Source organism: Poecilia latipinna, unplaced genomic scaffold (genome assembly GCF_001443285.1).
Source record: "Poecilia latipinna isolate Pla-1442-1.1 unplaced genomic scaffold, P_latipinna-1.0 Scaffold661, whole genome shotgun sequence".
NCBI lineage: Eukaryota > Metazoa > Chordata > Actinopteri > Cyprinodontiformes > Poeciliidae > Poecilia > Poecilia latipinna.
In genome coordinates this window covers 56879-78294 of record NW_015113277.1, presented here as the reverse complement: position 1 = coordinate 78294, position 21416 = coordinate 56879, and the positions used below count along the sequence as shown (strand labels likewise).

Genomic DNA, 21416 nt, shown 5'->3' with positions numbered 1-21416 from the left:
GGTGTTCCACATATCTTGGTTGTAACGAGTGTCAAACATTTTCTGTTAACCTAAGAAATGACTGAGAGCAAAAGAGACCAAACAGATCAACAAGTTCTAAAATACTCAGACGTCAGCACGTCAAGCACCAACAAACATAACACCTTCAAAGTCACTTAAATCTTCTCTTCTCCTGTGTGTTTCGCGCTTTAAATTAGATTATTGGCATAACGGAACATTTCAATTTAATTCTGATTCACTGAGATGCACCTGTGCTCCTCCTAATGTACTTAGCAGGCCAAGTTTCTGAGATCTTAAACCACTTTTCCTTTCTTTTTTTTTTATCTCTAACAAGACGTGCAAAAAGTAAGAAGCTGCACTAAAGCTGGCGCTTAGACAGTGAGGAACAAAATAGCAGACATCCATCTGCGCTCTGCTCAGTGATTGGTGTGAGGCCTATTTGAAGTTTGGAGACATAGTATAGGTAATTATTTTTCATAGATGCACCCCGACTTGTGCGTCACCCGCACGTCACACCAGGCCTAATGGGCAGCCGTACAACAGCGTTGTTATGGAAAAGGCTCAGCTTTCATCTATCGCATTGCTTCAGAGCAGCCACAACAGTAGAGTTTCTATCTGTGTCGTTGTTGACGGGTGGGCCCCTTTGACCCAAAGCTGGCCACTGAGTGTTTCCTAGCAGCCCGTATAATAAAGCTGTTACAGTTCGCGTTGAGTTTCTGAACGCAATGGAGAAAGAAAAAAGTATTATTATTATTATCATTATTCAAATTATGCTTCTCTAATAAGATTCTCTCGCCGTGCATCTAACTCAGACATAAAATCACCATCGCAACCACCTCCCCACACCCTCCCCACCCCCCGTATGAGACGGCTCGGAGCTGCGCCCGTCCTCGGTGATGATCGATAGACGGATGCAGGTAGCCTTCCTCCCCTACACAAGCAGCATCACCACGCATCCCTTTACTCCGTTGTGCAGCTTTCCTCCCCATCAGCGCACATACGCACACGGGGCTCCTGCCTATTGATCTCTGAACATCTGGAGCAGCTCATATTTGTTTTACAAGGAAGGCAGTGGCCGCAAAAGGAGGAGTGAGATAGCAACAGCAGCGGCGGCAGCAGCAGCAGCAATAGCAGCAGCAGGACGGAGCACTTGACACCTTTCTTCACGGCATCGATATGCAGTAGCGTGATACCAGCTCTGCGGAGACGGAGAAGGCCAGTCCATGGCATCTTCATATTAAAACCGTGGGCTCTGCGCATTCCCAACCGACAGCACAGTCTTGTTTTTTTTTTTCTTTTCTTTTCTTTTTTTTTTCCTCCCCTACCTCTCATTCTGCAGAATCGGAAGGATTAACTTGGCCAAGATAAAAGGCGGCAAGTGAAGAAACGCTATAATAATTCAGCTTGACCAGATTCCGTTCTGTCGTGGGGGATTCGTGGGATATATTCACTGGCCCCGCGATGGACTCCAGCGCGGGGAAATATGGCATGGCTCGTTTTGGATTGTTTGTGCTTTTTATGGGGCTGTGGAGATCCGGCGATGCCTATTGCCCCGAATCTTGCACTTGCAGCATCTCACGGATTGTTTGTAACGACCCCGAACCGGGGATCGAGGATTTCCCTGTCCTTACGTTAGATGACATGGAAAACATCACCGAGATGTAAGTGTGTGCATATAAACGATCTTATTAACTTACGAAGCAGGTAGCTCAAACCCACAGTACAGGTGGCAGTGACACCAAACATCAAGGGTGCATATATTAATCATGACAAGTGCATATGCCATTAAAACCCGGGCGGCTATCATAATAAAGATGTATGAAAAACTATATATATATATATATATATATATATATATATATATATATATATATATATATATATATATATATATATATATATATATATATATATAAACGTTCATATTAGTGTGTGGAGTGCAGGAGATAGTGGTCGCGCGTGCGTGTACGTGTGCGTAAAGGCGGTGCGAGTGCGCGTCATGCTTATTTTGGATTAGTGTGTTTTCCTCCAGAGGTAAAGAGCCCTGGATTGAACGCTCAGGCCCAGCAGCGGAGCCTCCAGGGTCTTCACTCTGCCTCTTTTTTTTTTTTTTTTTTTAAAAATTAGAAATATTTTTGGGGGGGTTGGGGGGAGGCGGATGTGAGGGTGGGAGTTAGAGTGGGCGTGGGGGAGATATCCTCAATATTTCAAAAATGCCCACACTGTTGACAGATTACACATGAGATCATATCAGTTGTGTACAGCTGGCAATAGGCTGCCGAGAGTTTTGCGCCCTTATCTGCGTCAGTGTGTAGGCCTGTGAGTGTGCCTGTTACAACGCTGCAGAAGTCCACACAGCCTACAACTGCACAGAGTAGTGGAGACTGGGTTTAGTTTCTTCTGAGGCAGACGCGCTGGAGACATCATGGATGTTATTCAACTGGCGCCTTTTGTGGGGAAATGACTTCTTCATTTATGCATACATCCGGGGGCGAAAGAAGAAGAAGAAGAAGAAGAAAAAAACGGTTGAAGCAGCCAACGATTTACAGAATTTCTACACTTCCGAAAGCAGGCAAATCAAATTTTAAACGTATATATTGCATTAGTTAACCGTTTAAGCTACTTTATCGTTTAGGCTGCTTTGCAACGGATACCGTTTATTAACTTATAAACGAAATCTCATCCGTACACTGTGGCTGAGAAACGGACAATGTTTCAGGGTCGGCCAAAACTTGTACAGGGCCGTAGGCAGAATTTGACTTGGAGGCCCTCTCCGTCTCACTCTCGCAGTAGACAACCAATATCTAATCTCTAAGATCACGAGCAGTTAGTCTTCTACCTGCAGTGTTTTTAGTTTGTATCAACAAATACATTTTTCCTGAGGGTGGAAGCTAAATTACTTCTGCTTGCGCCAGCTCTGCCAATTTGGGTAATGGTGCCAACTTTGTCATGGGTCAAATGTGGACCAATCCAGACCTCGGTTGATTTAACAAGCTTGAGTTGTGGTTTCAACCAAAATACTGGGTGAGGTTTCCTGTCAAAGGAGTTCTGATAAACAGTATCCTACTGTAAGGCTAAGAACAAATAATTTAAAAAAAACTTTCTCTACACAAATGATATTTGGGGTGAAACTAATTAGTATCATTTTAGAAAACATCTACGCTGACAATTGTCAGATTAAAATACAATAAAGTCATAAGTCTCGTAATGTGTAATAAGACTTTCAGACAAACAGTTTGTGCATACAATTCATACTCAACATGCTTCTAAAACTGCTGAGTCTAATAAGGGATTTGTACTTTTAGTTTATCTTTGCATTAAAGGTTGGAATGTTAGCAACATTTCCAAAATGTTATCTCAAATGAACTTATATGAGAGAGGAATGGTACTTTGAAATAATACCAACACATGATACCCATGTTAGAAATGAACATGGGTATCATGCTTACAAGTTGACATCCTGGTGTAATTATGTTGTACTGTTAACACTGAATGCAGTGAAATGTGAAACTAAAATCATAAGGTTGCTTAGTTAAAAATATATATATTTTAAATACTTGTATTACGCTTTCTTCAAATGATCTTTGATAAATGATGTCTGATTTCGATAGTCAGAATAAATATCAGTGACTTGATTAATAGTCATTTTATGCATCCTAAAAGATGTTTGTTACAGATAAATGTTATTCAAAGAATAATGTGGTATTCTGCTTACTTTATTTTTCCAAAGTAAACATCATTAAATTATGAAACTGAAGTAAATGACATCCAATTTTTCACAGAAACATGACCTCAACTCATTCCAATTAAGAATGGGCTTATAGGTCAAAGTAATTGATTGCTGGATTATTACTTGGTACTTATTTGGTCGTTTTTTGAACAATTATAGGCATCTTCAGTTTTGTTGAACTAAAATTTCTCCCCCAAAATCCCTGTCTTTGTCCATCATAGTAATAACAGAAAAAAAAAAAATATTAGGAAAGCAAACGATATATTTACGATATGAGTGTGTTTACCGACTGGTTTCAATAGAAATTATTGAAATTTCAACTTGCAATTGTAAATAAAAAGTCAATCTTAAGGGAACAGTAAAGCAAGAAGTGAAAACACCAACAACAACAAAAAAACTGCAGCTGCAGAATTACTACTACTAACTACTGAAAGTTGGTTGAAGACTACAGCCTCACACTCTGTGACTAAGAATTTCGTTGACATGTAGATAAATTTGGTTGTCAAAATTAAAACCTATTGTATAACACAAAATAATTGCCTGTCTGTATTGACTTTACAGTCGCTTCTTTGATCAAAGTGTTAATGTTGAAGAAAACTAGCACTAGCTCATGCTAACTACTCAGTAGGTGGAAGGATAATGTCACCTAAAGTGAAGAATGTCCCTCTCTAGAGTGAACTGAATTGACAGTGATATAAACATTATTATGCTGAATCGTTTTGCCATCCCATCATTTCTCATTTTTTACACTATGAAAGAAGTTAATCTAAGTCAAATCAGGTCAACGTTTTCAGGTTTTTCTGCTTCCTTTCCGTGACTTCTCTACACTTACAAACTGGGTCACAATATTTGGTAAAAACTATTCAACATTCCTTCCAAGTTCCCAACAGCATAATCATTTCTATTAAAAAGACAAAAAAAAAAAAAAAGACAGACATTTTATAGGGCATATTATTTGGACATAGTTCAAAACAAACCACTGTCATTGAAACACAAATATTTCAGCAACAAATACCCCTATGGGAAATTGGTTCCCGTAGGGAAAGTAGCAAAGCCTACCCTACTTTTTTTCTGTTTTTTTTTTTTCTCAAATCACATACCTCTGCTTTATTTATTTAAGGATAAATTCATTTTTAAACAACTTCCTGACCTGCATGGTCATGCAGTTGGGAGCACTGTTGCCTTGCAGCAAGAAGGTGGGCTATAATCCTGACCTGGGGTCTGTCTGGATGGAGTTTGCATGTTCTCCTGTACATGTGCAGATTTATTTATTTTTTTTGTGGGTAGGTTCATTTGTCCCTCTAAATTTCACTTAGGTATGGAAGTGTTTGCATGCAGGGATATTTCTCCTGTGTTGCCGTGTCTCTGTTTCCATGCGATGTGCTGAAAACCTGTACCTGTCACCCAACCCCAACAAAGACCCCACAAGTTAAACAGGTATAGAAAAACGGATGGATGTCAGCTGCGAATCCAGAAGACGATCATTTATAGTAATTTCTTTCTTCAAAACGTAAATAAAGGATGTCAGGAGTGATGTTAAGAAAATGCCATGGATTTCTGAATTGGTGTGCTGCAAAACCAAGTTCCATCCATCCACAGCCGCTCATCCTTACAGGGTTTTGGGGGAGTTGGTGCTTATCTCCAGCAGTTGTAGATGGTACTTCCTGGACAGGTTGGCAGTCTATCAAAGGGCAACAGACACACAGGATAAACAACCATTCATTCACACAAGCACTCATATACCTAAGGACAATTTAAGAGAAATCAATTAACATCCATGTTTCTTGGACTGCAGGAATAATCTGGAGTACCCAGAGTGAACAGATGCATGCGTGGTGGGGAGAGAAAGGGGGCATGCAAACTATATTTAGAAAGACCCTAGACCTGAATGTGAACCCACAACCTCCATGTAGTGAGGAAAGTGTTACAAGCTGCTCCACTGTGCAGCCCTGAGATCAGAGTTCTTGAATTACATGTAAAAAAAAAAAAACAACTAATCATATCAGAAAAAGAAAACAGTATGCCTGAGACAAAATATCTACATTTTGAGAGCAAAATTTTGCCATTCTCTAAAATAAAACATAAATCGACTTTATCTGCCTCAATACTTGACGTAGCAAGTATAATATGATCATTTTACATAAGAACGTGCATTGTAACAAGTCTTAACATCTGGTTTCATTTCTTTCCGCAGACACATTGCCAATCAAAACAGATTGGTTAACATAAGTGACAGCAGTTTGAGGCACTACATAAACCTCAGAAATCTGTAAGTATCCCACCGGTTTGTGCTCGGTTAGATATTAAGCTAATTTAAACTAAATAAATGCACACTGTGACTTCCAACAGAACGGTGACAAGGACAAGATTAACATATATATCCAAGGATGCATTTTATAACAACACAAGACTTCAATATGTGTAAGCAGTGTCTTACAGTAAAGTTTTTTTATCGCACCTGTTCCCCCTGCTGACTTTTTACAGTTTTTGTTGCTATTTTTTTTTTCTTAGAAATCTCAGAGATAACAACCTCTCCATGCTGTCATGGAGAACATTTCAGAACTTCAACAGTACATTTCCGTAAGTTGACACATGTGCGTCAAACTGTCAGTAGTCCAACATCCCTCCCTCCCCCCCTCCCACTAAAATCTTTCTTGCGTTTGTTTGTCTGCTCCATTTTAAGGCTTCTTCTATCTGGAAACCCTCTGGATTGTGTTTGTGAAAACTTGTGGATCAAACTGAGACTCCAAGAAGACATAGACGGTCCAGAGCTGACATGCACTGATGAAAGGGGAGAGACAAGGGACTTTGCCACACTCACTCCTCCAGACTGTGGTAATGTAAAGCGTTGCTGGTTTTCTTAGGCTGATTGTGTTTGCTTTGTGAAGACGTAAAGGAGCGGTTTAAAACTACAGACAATATTCACGTATATTTGCCACATTTTATGTCACTTGCAGTGGTTCCCAAAGTAGAGTTGAGCCCCAAAAATGTGACTGTAAGGGAGGGGCGTGATGTCAAAGTTGTGTGCAGTGCCTCAGGCTCCCCTGTTCCTGAAATCCTGTGGACCCTTGATATGCTCTCAACCCACTATGAGGTGAGACGGTTTACCTTCAAGTCTCTTTTAAATGTTGGAATAAGCGAAGTCCAAATGACTGTTGTCTATCATGCAACACAACAGACCACATACTCAAACATAAGATCAAATGGTCTGTGGGAAGCAGCCAGAGTACTTGAAGAAAACTTGTTTTTGCAAGTTTTTGAGAAAGCAAAAAGTTTAACTATTGAAATATCAGTAAATAATGCAAAAATGGAGAGTAGTAGAAGAAGAAGAAGCAGAAAGTGAGGAAAAGTCATCAGTCTGTCCTCTAGTAGCCTAAGCCTACAGCAGCATAACTACAAAAATAGCTCAAGATATCCTAATCTAAACTCTTAAAATAGAGTATCTAATTTACAATAAAAGCAGCTGTGGTTGCCAGAACTTTACAATATAAATACAGCAAGATCCATATTTATATGGTAAAATTCTATGGTGGCCAGAATTTTACAGCAAAATTCTGGCAACCACAGCTGCCAGTATTTTACCGTAACTTAGAGTAATTGTTTTATTTTATTTTATTATTTTTTTGCACGGTGTAGTCTGTCTGTTTTATGAAAAAGGAAAGTTTTCAACTTCGTTTTAAAAGTAGACAGGATGTCTGCCTCACGGACTAAAACTGGGAGCTGGTTCCACAGGAGTGGCGCCTGATGACTAAAAGGTCTACCTCACATTCTACTTCTTGAAGTTCTAGGAATCAGCAGTAAAACTGCAATCTGACAGCAAGACTGAAGATGGTGTTACAGCACAGAAATAAAAACCACACTACATGAAAACTGAATCCGGCTGAACCACAAATAAGCATGGCTTCAGCCAATAAGAAGCTTTTTTTAAGTGAAGGGAAAAAAAAGACATTAATTTGTTAATTTTTTTCTAAATAAAATTAGATGTAAATTGTAAATAACTGTAATTCGTTTACATCATTTAGGAGCTGGAATGATTCGCAGTTACTTTTATATTGCAAAGTAACTGCAAATTACTTTGCAATTCGCAAAGCAATTGCGAATTGCAAAATTACATACAACCGTTACACACACCATGAGTGATATAAGTTGTTGTTTTTTTTTGTTTAGATAAACATCCCACCAGTCTCGCATGTCTGTACACAGAATCTGTAATTGATCTAATAAGTCTTATCTTTCCAGATTGACCCTTTGGAAACAGAAAGCACCCTCATCTTGTCAGGCCTGTCTCCCGATGACAACGGCAGGGTGATCGTATGCAGCGCCGAGAACATAGTCGGTCAGATTGAAGCCACGCTTCAGCTCAATATCCTCTGTAAGGACTTCAAATGTGGCCTCACATCTCTAGAAATCCTACTTTATTTGCGTTCAATTTGTTCTAATTTCCTCTGTGTGATGAGCATTTAAATACTTTCTCCTAAACCGTGTGTTTTTTTTTCTTGTGGAAGCAGAAGGCTTCTTGGTTTGTTATCATTACTGTCTCCTGGAAAATCTTATTGACTTTCCATGTTTCCTGTCCATAACTCTTCTTCCTGTAAAGCTGCTCATGCCTCACTACGAGCCTTCACTTGTTTAACATCCATTTATACGTTGTCCTCTTCCATGTTTTTCTGTCTTCAGAGTTGGAATGCGTAGTTTTTCATTAGGTTAATGCTTGCCTCCCAGTTATTTTTCCAACCTTCACCTCTCCTCTCCACAATTAGGGTTTTTACTTCACCTTTGCTCTTTCTTTTTGTCTCCTGTTGTCCCCGTGACCTCTCTTCTTCTCCCGTTGCCTCCGTCTTAGTTCCCCCTAGAATCGAGCAGCTGCTGGCTCCAGAACAGGCCCACCAGTGGTGCATCCCATTCACTGTGACGGGGAACCCCAAACCTAAGCTGCTGTGGTATCATAAGAAGGTGCTTCTCCAGGAGCAAGACTTCATCCGCACCATGATCCACGAGTCCACCGAGAACGAGGACCACGGCTGCCTGCAGCTCGCCAATCCCACTCACATCCACAACGGCGAATACAAGCTCGTGGCGAGGAACGAGTACGGTCAGGATGAAAAGACGGTCACCGCCCAGTTCCTTGATCCGCCAAACATTACAGGCCAGTTTGCTTCCTGTTTCCAAATAAAGTTATTTCTAGAGCATGATTTTAAGTGTACTAGGTTCAATTACATTCAAATTGCAGAAGTGCAACTGTTTCAGTTGTACATCTTTTATTGTATAGCTATATTAATTGTGACTAAGTTTTGTAACTGAGTGGGATTTTATATGTAACAAACCTGACATGTTATAATTATTATTATAACAAATGTCTTTGTTTTTCATTTTTTTATTTACAGGAAACCCAGATTATGGTACGTAATACTTATGTTTTATGACTTGATTGCCATGAAAAAGTATTAGCCCCCTCATCAATTTCTTGATTTTGTCACCTTCCTAAAATAATAGCCTAAGTCATTTTTGGCAAAAAAAATTAATTAATTAATAATATTGCCACCTCTTTTTTGCTAAAAGGTGAATTAGGCAAAAAAATATTACTTTCGGCAAAAAAGTATTTTTTCAGGAAGATGATTAATTACAATTACATTTAAATGATAATATAGGTATTATTGTCGTCTTTCTGTTCTGTACTTCCTATTAGGTCTTACAATCAAATTTTAGTTTTAGATCAGCATTTTTGATTCAACAGTAAAAAAAAAAAACTCTTGAAAAGTTTTATTTATGGGAGACCGATGATGACCAACACAAAGGCCCACCTTATATGAGTCCACCAACAATCCTAAGACTTTTGGAAAACTATTCTGGGGATAAAAATGAAAGAGATAAGTCCCATTGTATCAGGCCAACTTTACAGCATTTAAGGTGATTGACATTTTTGACACAGTCAAACATGATGGTGATAGTGTGATGGTCTGGGGCTTCTTTGCCACTTTAATGCATGGACATCTTTCCATACCTTTGTAAGATATAAGGGGATTATTTTTTGAGGATCTTAAGCATTTAAGTCTGAAAAAAAGCACAAGAAAGCTGCACTTAACTTTTCTCTGTACTCTTATGCAGTTAAAAATATCTACTGATTTCATCTCTCTTTTTTTTTCTTTCTCCTTTTCCCCTGCATCTGCATCTTCTGCTCAGATGGTAAGTTCTTTCCGGACTTTGTATGTAGTTTCACACAATATAACATTGCACACATCAGTCAGAATTGCAAAATATTTCCAAATATGAATAACTCTGATTTGACAGATCACATATATACTTATCCAGATCCACCGCCTCTGGACGACAGTGTTGCAGTAAGTGATCCTAAATATTACTGGCCATGTATAGCTTTTTTACAAACCTTTTGACTTAAAGACATATTTGCTGTTTATTTGAATGTGGTTTCAGTGACGTACATTATATTTGTGATCTCGTACACATTTGCTGATATAGAAGAGCAAATAGTTTCAAGTGTATAGGGATCAGTGGTTCCTCGGGCTCTGAGTACATATTGCTTCATTAGCACAGAAATTGTTCACTAGTCACAGAATAAATCTCTTTCTAAAGCCACCACCTAACCTCAATGCCAAGACCTAAATTGTGTGTGAAGGTAAAAAGAAAAATATATAAACTCGTACTCAGGTCTATGGACTACCATAGAGATTGTGGAACTGGTCACTAAGCCATGTCTCTGTAGTCTCTCTAGTCAAGACCTACAAATTATTATTTTGTCGAAAAGGGGGAGTTATACAAACCATTAAACTTAGCTGTACTAATAATTGTACCACAAGTGACTTAGCTAAAGCCAATTGTTTCTACTTTGTTAGACATTGACTGAATGTGCTCAAATCAGATGTTCTATTTTTCTTCTCTTTTTTTTTCAGTGTAAAATAAACAAAACACATAATTGCCAGAGATCTCACTAATTATGACCAGCACCTTATTTTGATTTTTGCAGTTTAGTTTTGACTTCTTACTGATATCACATTCTCCCCTTTGTTCATCTCCAGGTATATGTCGTTGTGGGAATTGCCGGTGTTGCCCTGACTGGCTGCGTCCTCATGGTCATCATTTTGAAATATGGAAGAAACTCAAACTTTGGTATTAAAGGTAAAATAAATATCTTTATTTATTTTATTCTTATTATTTTTTTTTGCATAAATAAGGAGACTTAAGCTTGTGCCCATAATTCCCCAGAGAAGATAAAAGAAACAAAACCTTCCTAAACTGTTGTCAGATCAGAATATTCATAGAATTTTTTTTTTATTGGGGCTTTTATGTGAAATACCAACACAATATAGAACATAAATGTGAACCGGGAGAAAAAAATATAAATTTAAATGTACAGATAAAATGATGGAATCGTTTCTAGAACAAACATTTGCAGAAGTTACAGCTGCAAGTCTTTTGTGGTATGTTTCTCCCTGCTTTGCATGTTTCCAAACTTACATTTTTGTCGATTCTTTGCAAAGCAAAGGGCCAGATTTAGAAAGGTGGGACCCCCTGGGCTGGAGCCTTTTTTAGACCCCTAATCACAAAATATTTCTTTTACTCTTGCTAATTACAGTGCATTGATATGTAGGGCTATCAGCTGGTAAGAACTGATGCATGGTCAATTTAAAACTTATACCGATCACATCTCACTATTTATGCTTGTAATGTGACCGAATGTTCTGTCACCTTTAGACTAAACGGTAAACAGGCGATTTCACTTTTTAGGGTAAGCGTTGTCTACAAATGTTATTTTCAAAATGCCTACTACCATTAAGAAGTTAATAAACGGTCAATAACATATATAAATACTGATATGGCTACTTCCTGTGTAAAACCATGTGTTATTAACTTCCATATTAACCATATGTTATTAACCTATGCACCCTTCAACATCCATCCACCCTGTTAACCACTCTTCTCCTCTTTCCATCTTCTCTTACTCCTCCTTCCTAATGACCAAACCTCCTACACTTCACCTTCTTGTCTGCCCATCTCTCCTTCTCCTGTTTCCTGACCGCCACCACCTCCACCTCTCCTCTCCGTGGGTCCCCAGGCTCCTCCTCGGTAATCAGCAACGACGACGACTCTGCCAGCCCTCTTCATCACGTCTCCAATGGCAACAACACCCCGTCGTCCTCAGAGATGGGTCCAGATGCAGTGATCATCGGGATGACAAAGATTCCTGTCATTGAGAACCCGCAGTACTTCCGCAACTCCGGCAGCATGCTGAAAGCTGACACGTGTGAGTTACCGCCGCTCTTGATGAACGCCGGGTAACCTGGGCTCTTTTTTCTCTCTCTCTGATAAAGCCATGCAGGGATCATTGCTATCGGCGCCATATTTATCAGCAGATTCCTACTGCGCCGCGGGAGTGACTTCCTGCTTCGGGAGCTAACCGGAAAGCTCATGCAAGATACTCAGAAACACAAACTTCTTGTTTTATCGGAGACCTATAGATTTGACGTGTCTTAGTTCTTTGCTGTGCAAGAAATATTAAACTTTCTGTAAATACCAACCTTCTTTTTTAACTTAGTTTGTTAGGAACCAGTCGACAATGAAAAATAGTGCTCCATGGTATAAAATAGTATTGACAATAATAATAGTACTAATTTCTACATTCATAATAACAATGGAGGGACATATAACACATATTAATGTCATATCGAATTACTAATAGTTAACACTTGGCACAGGCCAGACTGAGCGCTCCATATATAGTATAATTGTATGGTAATCTTGAGGAAAAATACCAAAGAAAATATCAAAGTTTCTCAATATTTAAACAAATCATTTTTAATAAAAAAAAAAAATCAAACATTACGTAATTATTTTAATTGAAAAACAATCATAACAGTTGTATTTGTTATTTGCAATGTTTGTTGTGAAATAGACCTTGAAAGACTTGGGACTATTCCCTTCATTAGAGTGTATTTTATAATTAAAACCACAGTCATATATTAAAAGTGTAAACTGTAAGAATCTGGAGTTTCTAAAAACAAAGGACATGATGGGTGTCAAGAGTTAGCTTGCCTAGCAAAGTCGCTTTGAAGGGCCAACACTTCTTGAAAAGTCTATAAGACTTTCATTAATGCAACTTATTTTTACATTTGGAATTTTCATTTATTTTTATTTTTTTTTAAATTGTCTGTAACGAACACTATCAAATTCCAGTATACTATAAAGTTGAAATTTTTTTCTCAAAATTCCTAATGAAAAAAAAATATATATATAAAATCTTGTGGGTGATTTGACTTGTTCTGTATTAAAGTTGTGCAGCACATCAAGAGGCACAACATCGTGCTGAAGCGGGAGCTGGGAGAAGGAGCCTTCGGAAAGGTCTTCCTTGCCGAGTGCTACAACCTTGTGCCAGAGCATGAGAAGATCCACGTGGCCGTCAAGGTGCCCATCAGGAAGCTCCTTCTTCAACAACGCCGGGGAACGGTTTCCGCTGGATGTTCGCTCCTGTTCACCCTGCCTCTTTCTGTCTCTCAGACTCTGAAGGAGGCCACTGAAAGCGCTCGCGCAGACTTCTACAGGGAGGCGGAGCTTCTCACCAACCTGCAACACGAGCACATCGTCACCTTCTACGGAGTGTGTGTGGAGAGCGACCCGCTCATCATGGTTTTTGAGTACATGAAACACGGAGACCTGAACAAGTTCCTCAGGTGAGATCGTCTTCCAATGAAATGACAGACTTGTTTTGTAAAAGTAATTTAATTTTGCTTGTTGGGCACCTCTTTCAGCAAGGACAAAGGCTGCGCTCAATTATATTAACTATATGTTAGATCCACAGCACATCTCTGTTGATAAAATATCTTGACTGGAGAAGAAGCCCATTTAAGATATACATATTATTTCTGCAAAAGAAAGAAACTGGCGTGTATTTGCAGTAAAACGCAATAAATCACTGTTCAAAGGTGAACGTAATAATGAATTAATAATCAGTTCAAAAGCTTACAACTAGCACAATAAGATCAAGTTAATGTGCTGACATCTTAAATAGTTTCCTGATCGTAACATTTGAGACTCATAAAAACATTAAAAGGTCTCAGTAACATAATGGGCGTCATATGAATTGATTTTGAACTCGACTAAAGTCGTAAAGAAAAGCCGTCTGCTAAGGACTTTTTCAAAAGATTGAACTGTGGCTGAAAGGTCAGACGCTGAGTGGTGTGGTCACTGCACAGTTATGCTAAGCCTATCTGTAACGACCACACATTTCCATTTCATACATTGTCAATTGTGGGTTATATGGGCAGTTTAATGGGTGCATTCAGCAGCCTGCCTGGTTTCACATCATCACTATAAAGTTGCTTTAACCATAAACTCCTTCTCTTTTCGGAAGAGAAGAAGAAGCCACAACCTGCCACAGTCTGCCATCTGTATATATTTTTAATTGTTGGACTTAAATTTACTTCTTAGACTCACCAAAATGATTTCGAATGCGCTAAAATGTCAGAGTGCACAACCTCAAACATGCAGCTTAAATGTTCTAATGCTGTTCCATCTGTTGTCGGGAGTTGCAATGAGAACGCTCCTGTGTTGGATTTGTTGGTGTTACAATTTTCTTGTCAAACTGTCATGAATTCGAATCAAAACCGAGACTTTGGAGACAATAACTAATCATGACAGATAAAAAATAAATAAATAAATAAATAAATAAATCTTCAGAAATGATGAAAAGCTACTTTTTTTTCTGTCGTTTGCGAAAAATGCAATGGTTTTTTTGGGTTGCAGGTCCCACGGTCCTGATGCGGTTCTCATGGCAGACGGTCAGCACAGTATCTTGGTGGAGCTCACCCAGTCTCAGATGCTGCACATTGCCCAACAGATTGCTGCTGGCATGGTCTACCTGGCCTCCCAACATTTTGTCCACAGAGACTTGGCAACAAGGAACTGCCTTGTAGGGGAAAACCTGCTGGTCAAGATAGGAGACTTTGGCATGTCGAGAGATGTTTACAGCACAGACTACTATAGGGTGAGTAATCGAGAGCTGTTTGCTCTTCATCTTCCTATGTGACCCTTCATTGCTCATTATTGCTACTGCACATCCTTGCAATCTTCAGATGGTTCTCATAAATATACCTCAACACAGAAACATGAGCTACAAATAGGGATTGCTTCCTCCAGCTTTGGTGAGACAGGCGTGAATCAGTAGAAATAGCAATTTTAAGATATTTTATCTGTTTGTAACTTTCATAATCTACAAAAAATGTTAAGTTTCTATGGTAATAAGAAGCAACAGTGCAAAGGAACCCTGGAAGGTTTTTCATTTTCTTTCAGCGATGAGTTAAATTATTCTCTCACTCAAGATTGACAACGTTGTACTAAACCGCAAAAGAGCAAACTGTGTAATTGTCCAGGTGTGGACATGAGAGAACTGCAGCCGGCTATGGACATAATCATAAGACTGATAAGAGTCAAATAAAAGACATTTAGAAGGAGCAAATAGATTTATTTAATTCCTTCTCCGTTTTGTCTCGCATCTTAAGTTGAATCCCACAGCGCCCTCTGCTGGAGTCAGAAATGCAAGGAAAAAAATATGTCACCCTAACCGGGGCCTTTCACCTACCACTGATGACCAACGATTTTTATTCAAAATGAGTTAGGGATCCAAGCGCCGTCACTCTCATTTCTCTTTACAAATGTTTTGTGAATGTTATAGCATACGTCTTCAAAGTCCTTTTGCCGGCGTGTTGTTTATTGGTCACAGTAACGTCTCAGTCCCCCCCGCCTGTCATATAAGTAAGCAAGTAGAGATGGCGTAACCAGCAACTGAAACCCTTTTATCTGACCTGAGGGGTCTCGCTAATGGAAGCTGCCGCGTCTCCCCAGGTGGGCGGTCACACGATGCTGCCGATCCGCTGGATGCCCCCGGAGAGCATCATGTATCGGAGGTTCACCACGGAGAGTGACGTGTGGAGTCTGGGTGTGGTGCTGTGGGAGATCTTCACCTACGGCAAGCAGCCCTGGTACCAACTCTCCAACAACGAGGTCAGTCACATGAGGTTCAAAGCTGTGATTAATGGCAAGACTTTAGTGGAGGCATCATGGGAATTGTAGTGTTTACTGTTGTCGACGGTTGACTAACGTTAGAAACTGAAGATGTTAATGTTTAATGTTTTTTTATTCCAGTGATGCAATTTGCAGTTTGTTCCGCAGAGTATCGCACATAATGTAGCATTAGATGGAGCTGGGTGGAACTGCTCTGCGTGATTGTTGTCAGTTTCCTTGATTTAGATGCATTTTAGGCGAGGTGAGCTATAAAAAGAAACTCGGCACCTGCAAAAGTAAGCCGACAGACGTCAGACCGTTTCTTCTTTTTGTGTAGATTGTTTCTTTTCTGACCCATCATCAGAATGCGTCTCTAAATGCTACCTTGCAAAAACAGAAGGATGGTTTTTGTGCGCGTCAGCAGGAACATAAGTTGCATAGTTATGGGCTGGAATAAATAGAAACTCATTAAGACTGAAAACTCTGGCATTAGGTTTTGAGTGCATTAATTTTCTGAGCCTTAGCTTGTAAGGACACTGCTGTCTTTCCTGTTGGCTTTGCAATGCGCAGTCCTCCTAGGCCCCCTAAATCCCTCAAAAAAGTTCTCCCCCCCCCCCCTTTTTAGCCCCTTGCCAAGCACAAGCTTTGCAATATTTTCACAGGGCTGCGTGTGATAGGCTTGCATAAAATAGTCCAAATGTTAAATGGAGAGAAAAAGATAAAACTTTAAGTCCGTATTGCTCACCCCTCTACTCCTGGTCGTTTGGTTGTTTTACATCAGTTGTTTTTCTTTTATTTCACCCCATTTATATGAATGTGTAAATCTGTCACAGCATTGAAAGTCCCCGCTGTCTCCCGCAGGTGATTGAGTGCATCACGCAAGGCCGAGTCCTGCAGCGGCCCCGTACCTGTCCTAAGGAGGTATACGACCTGATGCTGGGCTGCTGGCAGAGGGAGCCCTACATGAGGCTCAACATCAAGGAAATCCACAGCATGCTCCAGAGCTTGGCCAAGGCCTCCCCCGTCTACTTGGATATACTGGGCTGATCCACCAGCGTCTGCGTATGCAGTTTGTGTGCATGTGTGCTTCGTATGCGGATGGGTGTTTGGGTGCTGGAGAGCATGTCGGGGGGCAGAGAGGACGCTAGAAGTGAAGGTAGCGTGACTACGTCTATGTACAGAATCCGGTTGTAAATGTGACTGTAAAATGCAAGCTGTCCGTGTCCTCATCCCGTGAAGAGAAGCCTTAACGTTTAGGTTTTTGCTGCTTTTTTTGTTTCCTTCTTTATTTGCAGAATCTCCTTGGCATGTTTCATAGAACGAAGTGAAAAATACATGCAGATTTATGTGATTTTACTTAAAATAACGGTCTAAAAAAAAAACCCAAAACAAAACAAAAACGAGCAGAGAGGTCATTGTGCATCATGTGAATCCATCGCCACAATGTTTTTCATACTTGCTAAGAAGGGGAGGGGGGTAATAAAAAAAAAATCAAAAAAGCAAGAAACACTCATTGACTGAGAATATATGGAAACGTCTATGTAGATAAAGCTTTTTAAGTCCAGTTGATTTAAATCTGGTATTTAAGTCATGCACATGTAAAAACATTTTACAGACAAGTAAAAAAAACAAAAAAAAAAACAAGAAAAGATCATTTCAAAATTGTGAAATAAAAGGGAATATATTTTACATCCTGAATTAAAAATGACATATTTTGTGAATACATTGGTGGGAAACAGTTTGGTTTTAGAGAGCAGGGCCATCTGAAGCACAGCGCGTTAACTCTGGAGGACTGGTTGTTTTTGTTTTCCATTTGTCTGTCATTCACCTGCAGTGCCATTGAGTAAAAAAAAAAAAAAAAAATCTTTATTTTGTGGCTCATCTCTGAATGATGTTTCAGAGCCAGATTTCAAGGCTCTTACAGGACGGATCGAGGTGAGGCAATGGGCCGAGAGGGATTTCTTTGACGCTGCTTAAAGACGTTTGAGGCTTTCGGCATTTTCAGTCTTCGCTTTGCATCGGCTTGTTTTGAATTTCTTACCTTTAGTTTTATGTGCCCTGACCCCTTGATTTTTCTTTTCACATTTTGAACTGTTACACCAAACTTTAATGTATGCTACCGACATTTTACCAGATAAACCACTGCAAGGTAATGCATGCTTATGAAGTGGAAGGGAAACAAATGTATGTTTTTCAAATTTTATTTCAAATAAAACAAAAAAATAACAACAACAACAAAAAAAAAAAAACAGCATGGGTATCTACCCCATTCACTCTAACTTCAACATCACTATTGAAACTTTACATGCGAAACAATTTATTTCCAGGAAACTGTGCAAGATGCTTCCACCTGTGTTGTGGATGCTGCTGCTCCTCCAGAGCATCTTTTCTGATTTATAGCTGGGTCACACGTTAAAAGCTTAGGAGTGTGATTTTTTCTTTCTTTATTTCAATATGCTGCTTTAAACCAGCTCACAGCTTTAACTCTGACCCGTCCAGTGTGTTCGTTGGCCTTCACGATTCTGTTCAACAACAGCCGGATTTTGTGCCGAGGGTAAATTACGCAACAATCGGGTCTTTTTACGAATCAGTTGAGCACTGAAGAGAATTGGCTGCATGAGATTTTATTTAGAGGCATTCGAGCAAATTTGTGCCACACTTTTTAGATTTGTGAAAATCTCAAAAGATCACATCTCTTCCACTTTTACAATTGTGCACTACCTTGTGTTGGTCTGTCACACAGAATACTATTATTATTATTTGAAGTCCATTGTAGGCCCAAGGGGTGTGAAATAAAATGCTGCCAGACCACAGCGGAAAGAGTAAATCAGCAGCTGACTGGGCTTAACGTACCGCTATTGTGCTTTCATCTGCACCCTAGCATCAAACTAACCATTACGTGTTTTTTTTTTTTTTAAGATGTAAATGAGTCAGACAATAAGTTTTGTTTGTCAGGTGCAGTTTGTAGCATTTTTATAACCCTCCCACGCCGTCAACGCCCCAAAATGCACAACCCAAGCAGCCACCCTCTACCACTGAACACCCTTTGTCTCGACCCCAGCTGTAACCTTCAGCCTGGCTGAGCTGAAGCAAAGTGTAAACCTGAGGAAAAATAAGCTTTTTTTTTTTTTCTGTGCATCTCACTTATGTGTTTTTTTTTTTGTTTGTTTTTTTACACACTGTCCTGTATAATATAGTCTTGTGTGGGCTGTATATAAACTGCTGTCCATCCTGTACAGTTCTGATAACTGTCTATATGAATAGTAGGCTACGTTTAATAGTATAATCTGTCCCAAGCAGGTACGTCAGAAACTGTGTGACACCTATCGAAGACAATGTGTTATGGGCCACCGGCAATACGTACTAAATGTAAATAATGATTTTATTTGTGCGCTGTCGTACGATTTCCTCGTGCTCGTTCATGATACCAGTGAGAATACAATCCTCCTCCCTTTTCGGCGACTTTTGATCTGCAGAGGACGTTGTTTGAACAATGTGCTTTATTTTTCTCTCTGAAAAGGAGAATAAAAAAAATAATAAAAAAAAAACCAAAAGAAAAAAACGATTTCCTCTTTTCCTCTCCACTGTGATGGGGAGCTCATACAGAGGCTATCTGGGAGGCTGCCTGTCTGCAGGAGGAGCACAGACTCTGCACACACACACCCAGATTTCTCCTCGCCAGCAGGCGTCCCAGTTGATGCGTGGCCGACGGAGGCGGGTCGGGGTCTGAAGACCTCCTTCTGCCCGACGCCCCCGCCACTCGGACCACCTCTGACTGACTGTAGCCTATTTTGATCCTCTTTCAGATGAATAACTGTGACTTTGCATCATGAATAGTATATTATTTTGAATGTAATCTAGAAGGGTGGGGATCTTTTTTGAATGTAATCTATCTTAGGGGTGGTGTCAACGATTTTATTTATTTTTTTTGTAAATATATGGTAAAAGAAGAAAAAAAGACGACGAAGATAAATTTTACTTATGAATACAGTGAGCGTGTGTTCATGTTTGTTGGTGTGATTGTGTGTGTATTTGCACATAAAATTGAATGCATGTGTGAATGCGTGTGTGTGTGTGTGTGTGCGTGTGTGTGTGTGTGGTGCGCTCCTGGCAGATTTGATCCTGCTTTAATCAGCCAGTTCTATCAATCAATTCAATGCTTTGTGCATCATGTGAGTAGCTTATCCACAATTACTGGAAATGTTCCTTGTGATACTGTGCATTTAATAAAGGTGGTATGTCTTACAATAAGCTCTGCGTCCTTCATCAAGGATTGTTTGAGGGGTGCTACTCAGAAAAAAGTTATTTTTAAGACTTTTTTTTTTTTAAGTTATCACATCACTGCCAGCATGTGTGTGTGGATTCTAAACGGTGTAAAGCTCACAGTGGGCTTCTTATTAAGGAAATCTACCCAGTGACGAGACATATGGGAGCTTTTGCATGCTTTCAAATAAATTTCAAATCAAGCACAGCCATTTTCAAGTCATTTTCCTTCCCAGCTAAGCCCCATGTTAGTGTTGGTTTGAATGTTTATTTAAAGTCTCCAACATTTCCATGAACAGTTCATTTAAGTTGGCTGGTTTTCTTGGACCTGGCTTTTGAGCACGGTCCAAAATTTCCCAATGGGAATCACGGAGAGGCCGTTCCAGACGACGAACGTTAGCTTGCTTTGTCATCCGTTTTGAGTTGTGTTTGGTATCAGTACCCTGCCAGAACAACCACTTGTGTCAGACCTTTAGCTTCCTATAGCTGTTGATTGGTGCAGTTGTCATTATTCCATCCACTTTGTGAAAACTGCCACTCGCAGTGACGCAAAAAAGAAATGTGGAGCAAACCTCCAAGCGGGTGCACAGTGGGAGAAGGCCCATATTGGCTTACCGGTGAGGATCGGTCACACACAGGCTTTTAATGGGTGCAGCAAAACTGTTGGTGAAGCACAGCATAAAGTAAGTCAAGAGAAACCTCTACAGAATCGTTCAAATCACGACGTTAGCATTAAAGTCCAGAAAATCCCCTTTTTAGAAGTCACCTGGTCACAAAATGGTTCCCATGAGCCTCTTCTCTCCATTCTGTGCTTTATTTAAAGATTTTGGCTCAAATCCACCTAAACATTTTTCCCCCATTTCAGGTGGTGTTTTACATTACTGACCCTGCAGCTCCACCTAAATCCCGCGCACTGACGGACCACAGTCTCCCCTCAAGCTGAAACTCAATCTGTGTTGTTTTTTGGTGCTGGGCTCTTACGAAGTGCCAGCTGCCCCAAGTTATCATGAAAGTTATCCAGCAGACACCATTTGTTTCTAACAATAACCATAGAGGAGTGACACGGACAGTTGGTTCACAGGCCCTCACACACAAGGACAAAACAGCGACTGGATCCTGTAGTTTCATGCAGGCGTCCCTTTGGTTTAAGATTGCTTAGTTTGGGCCAAATGAATCGAGAGGTCCAATTATTTTTTTCATCAATATTTTAAAACTTTTCCAGCTTCGGTTTATATATATATATATATATATATATATATATATATATATATATATATGCATCTTCAGTACTTTTTGAACATCTTTCAACAAAATTTGAAGATAATATCACAGGAAGAGAACGTAAACAAAACCAAATTGGGGACATTTTGAGTCATTTAGAGATTGATGCATTTGTCATATTTAAGGAGTT

The 21416-nt window shown here is 39.7% G+C and overlaps 1 protein-coding gene across 2 annotated transcripts; it reads left to right on the top strand.

Annotated features, from left to right (window-relative positions):
* Positions 1-850: 850 nt before the first annotated feature.
* On the top strand, positions 851-19279 carry LOC106954505 (BDNF/NT-3 growth factors receptor-like). 2 transcript variants are annotated; one of them, XM_015044039.1, is made up of 18 exons: positions 851-1661; positions 5925-5999; positions 6080-6151; positions 6242-6310; positions 6414-6565; positions 6688-6824; positions 7970-8102; positions 8574-8876; positions 9115-9129; positions 9911-9913; positions 10040-10068; positions 10765-10864; positions 11802-11990; positions 13017-13147; positions 13241-13413; positions 14486-14726; positions 15584-15742; positions 16604-19279. In XM_015044039.1, the coding sequence occupies exons 1-18, from the start codon at positions 1462-1464 to the stop codon at positions 16787-16789; spliced, it is 2367 nt and encodes a 788-aa protein (XP_014899525.1). In that variant the 5' UTR covers positions 851-1461; the 3' UTR covers positions 16790-19279. The 2 variants fall into 2 exon arrangements, with proteins under 2 accessions (XP_014899525.1, XP_014899524.1); XM_015044038.1 differs by having other exon boundaries at positions 10019-10068.
* The last annotated feature ends 2137 nt before the right edge of the window (positions 19280-21416 follow it).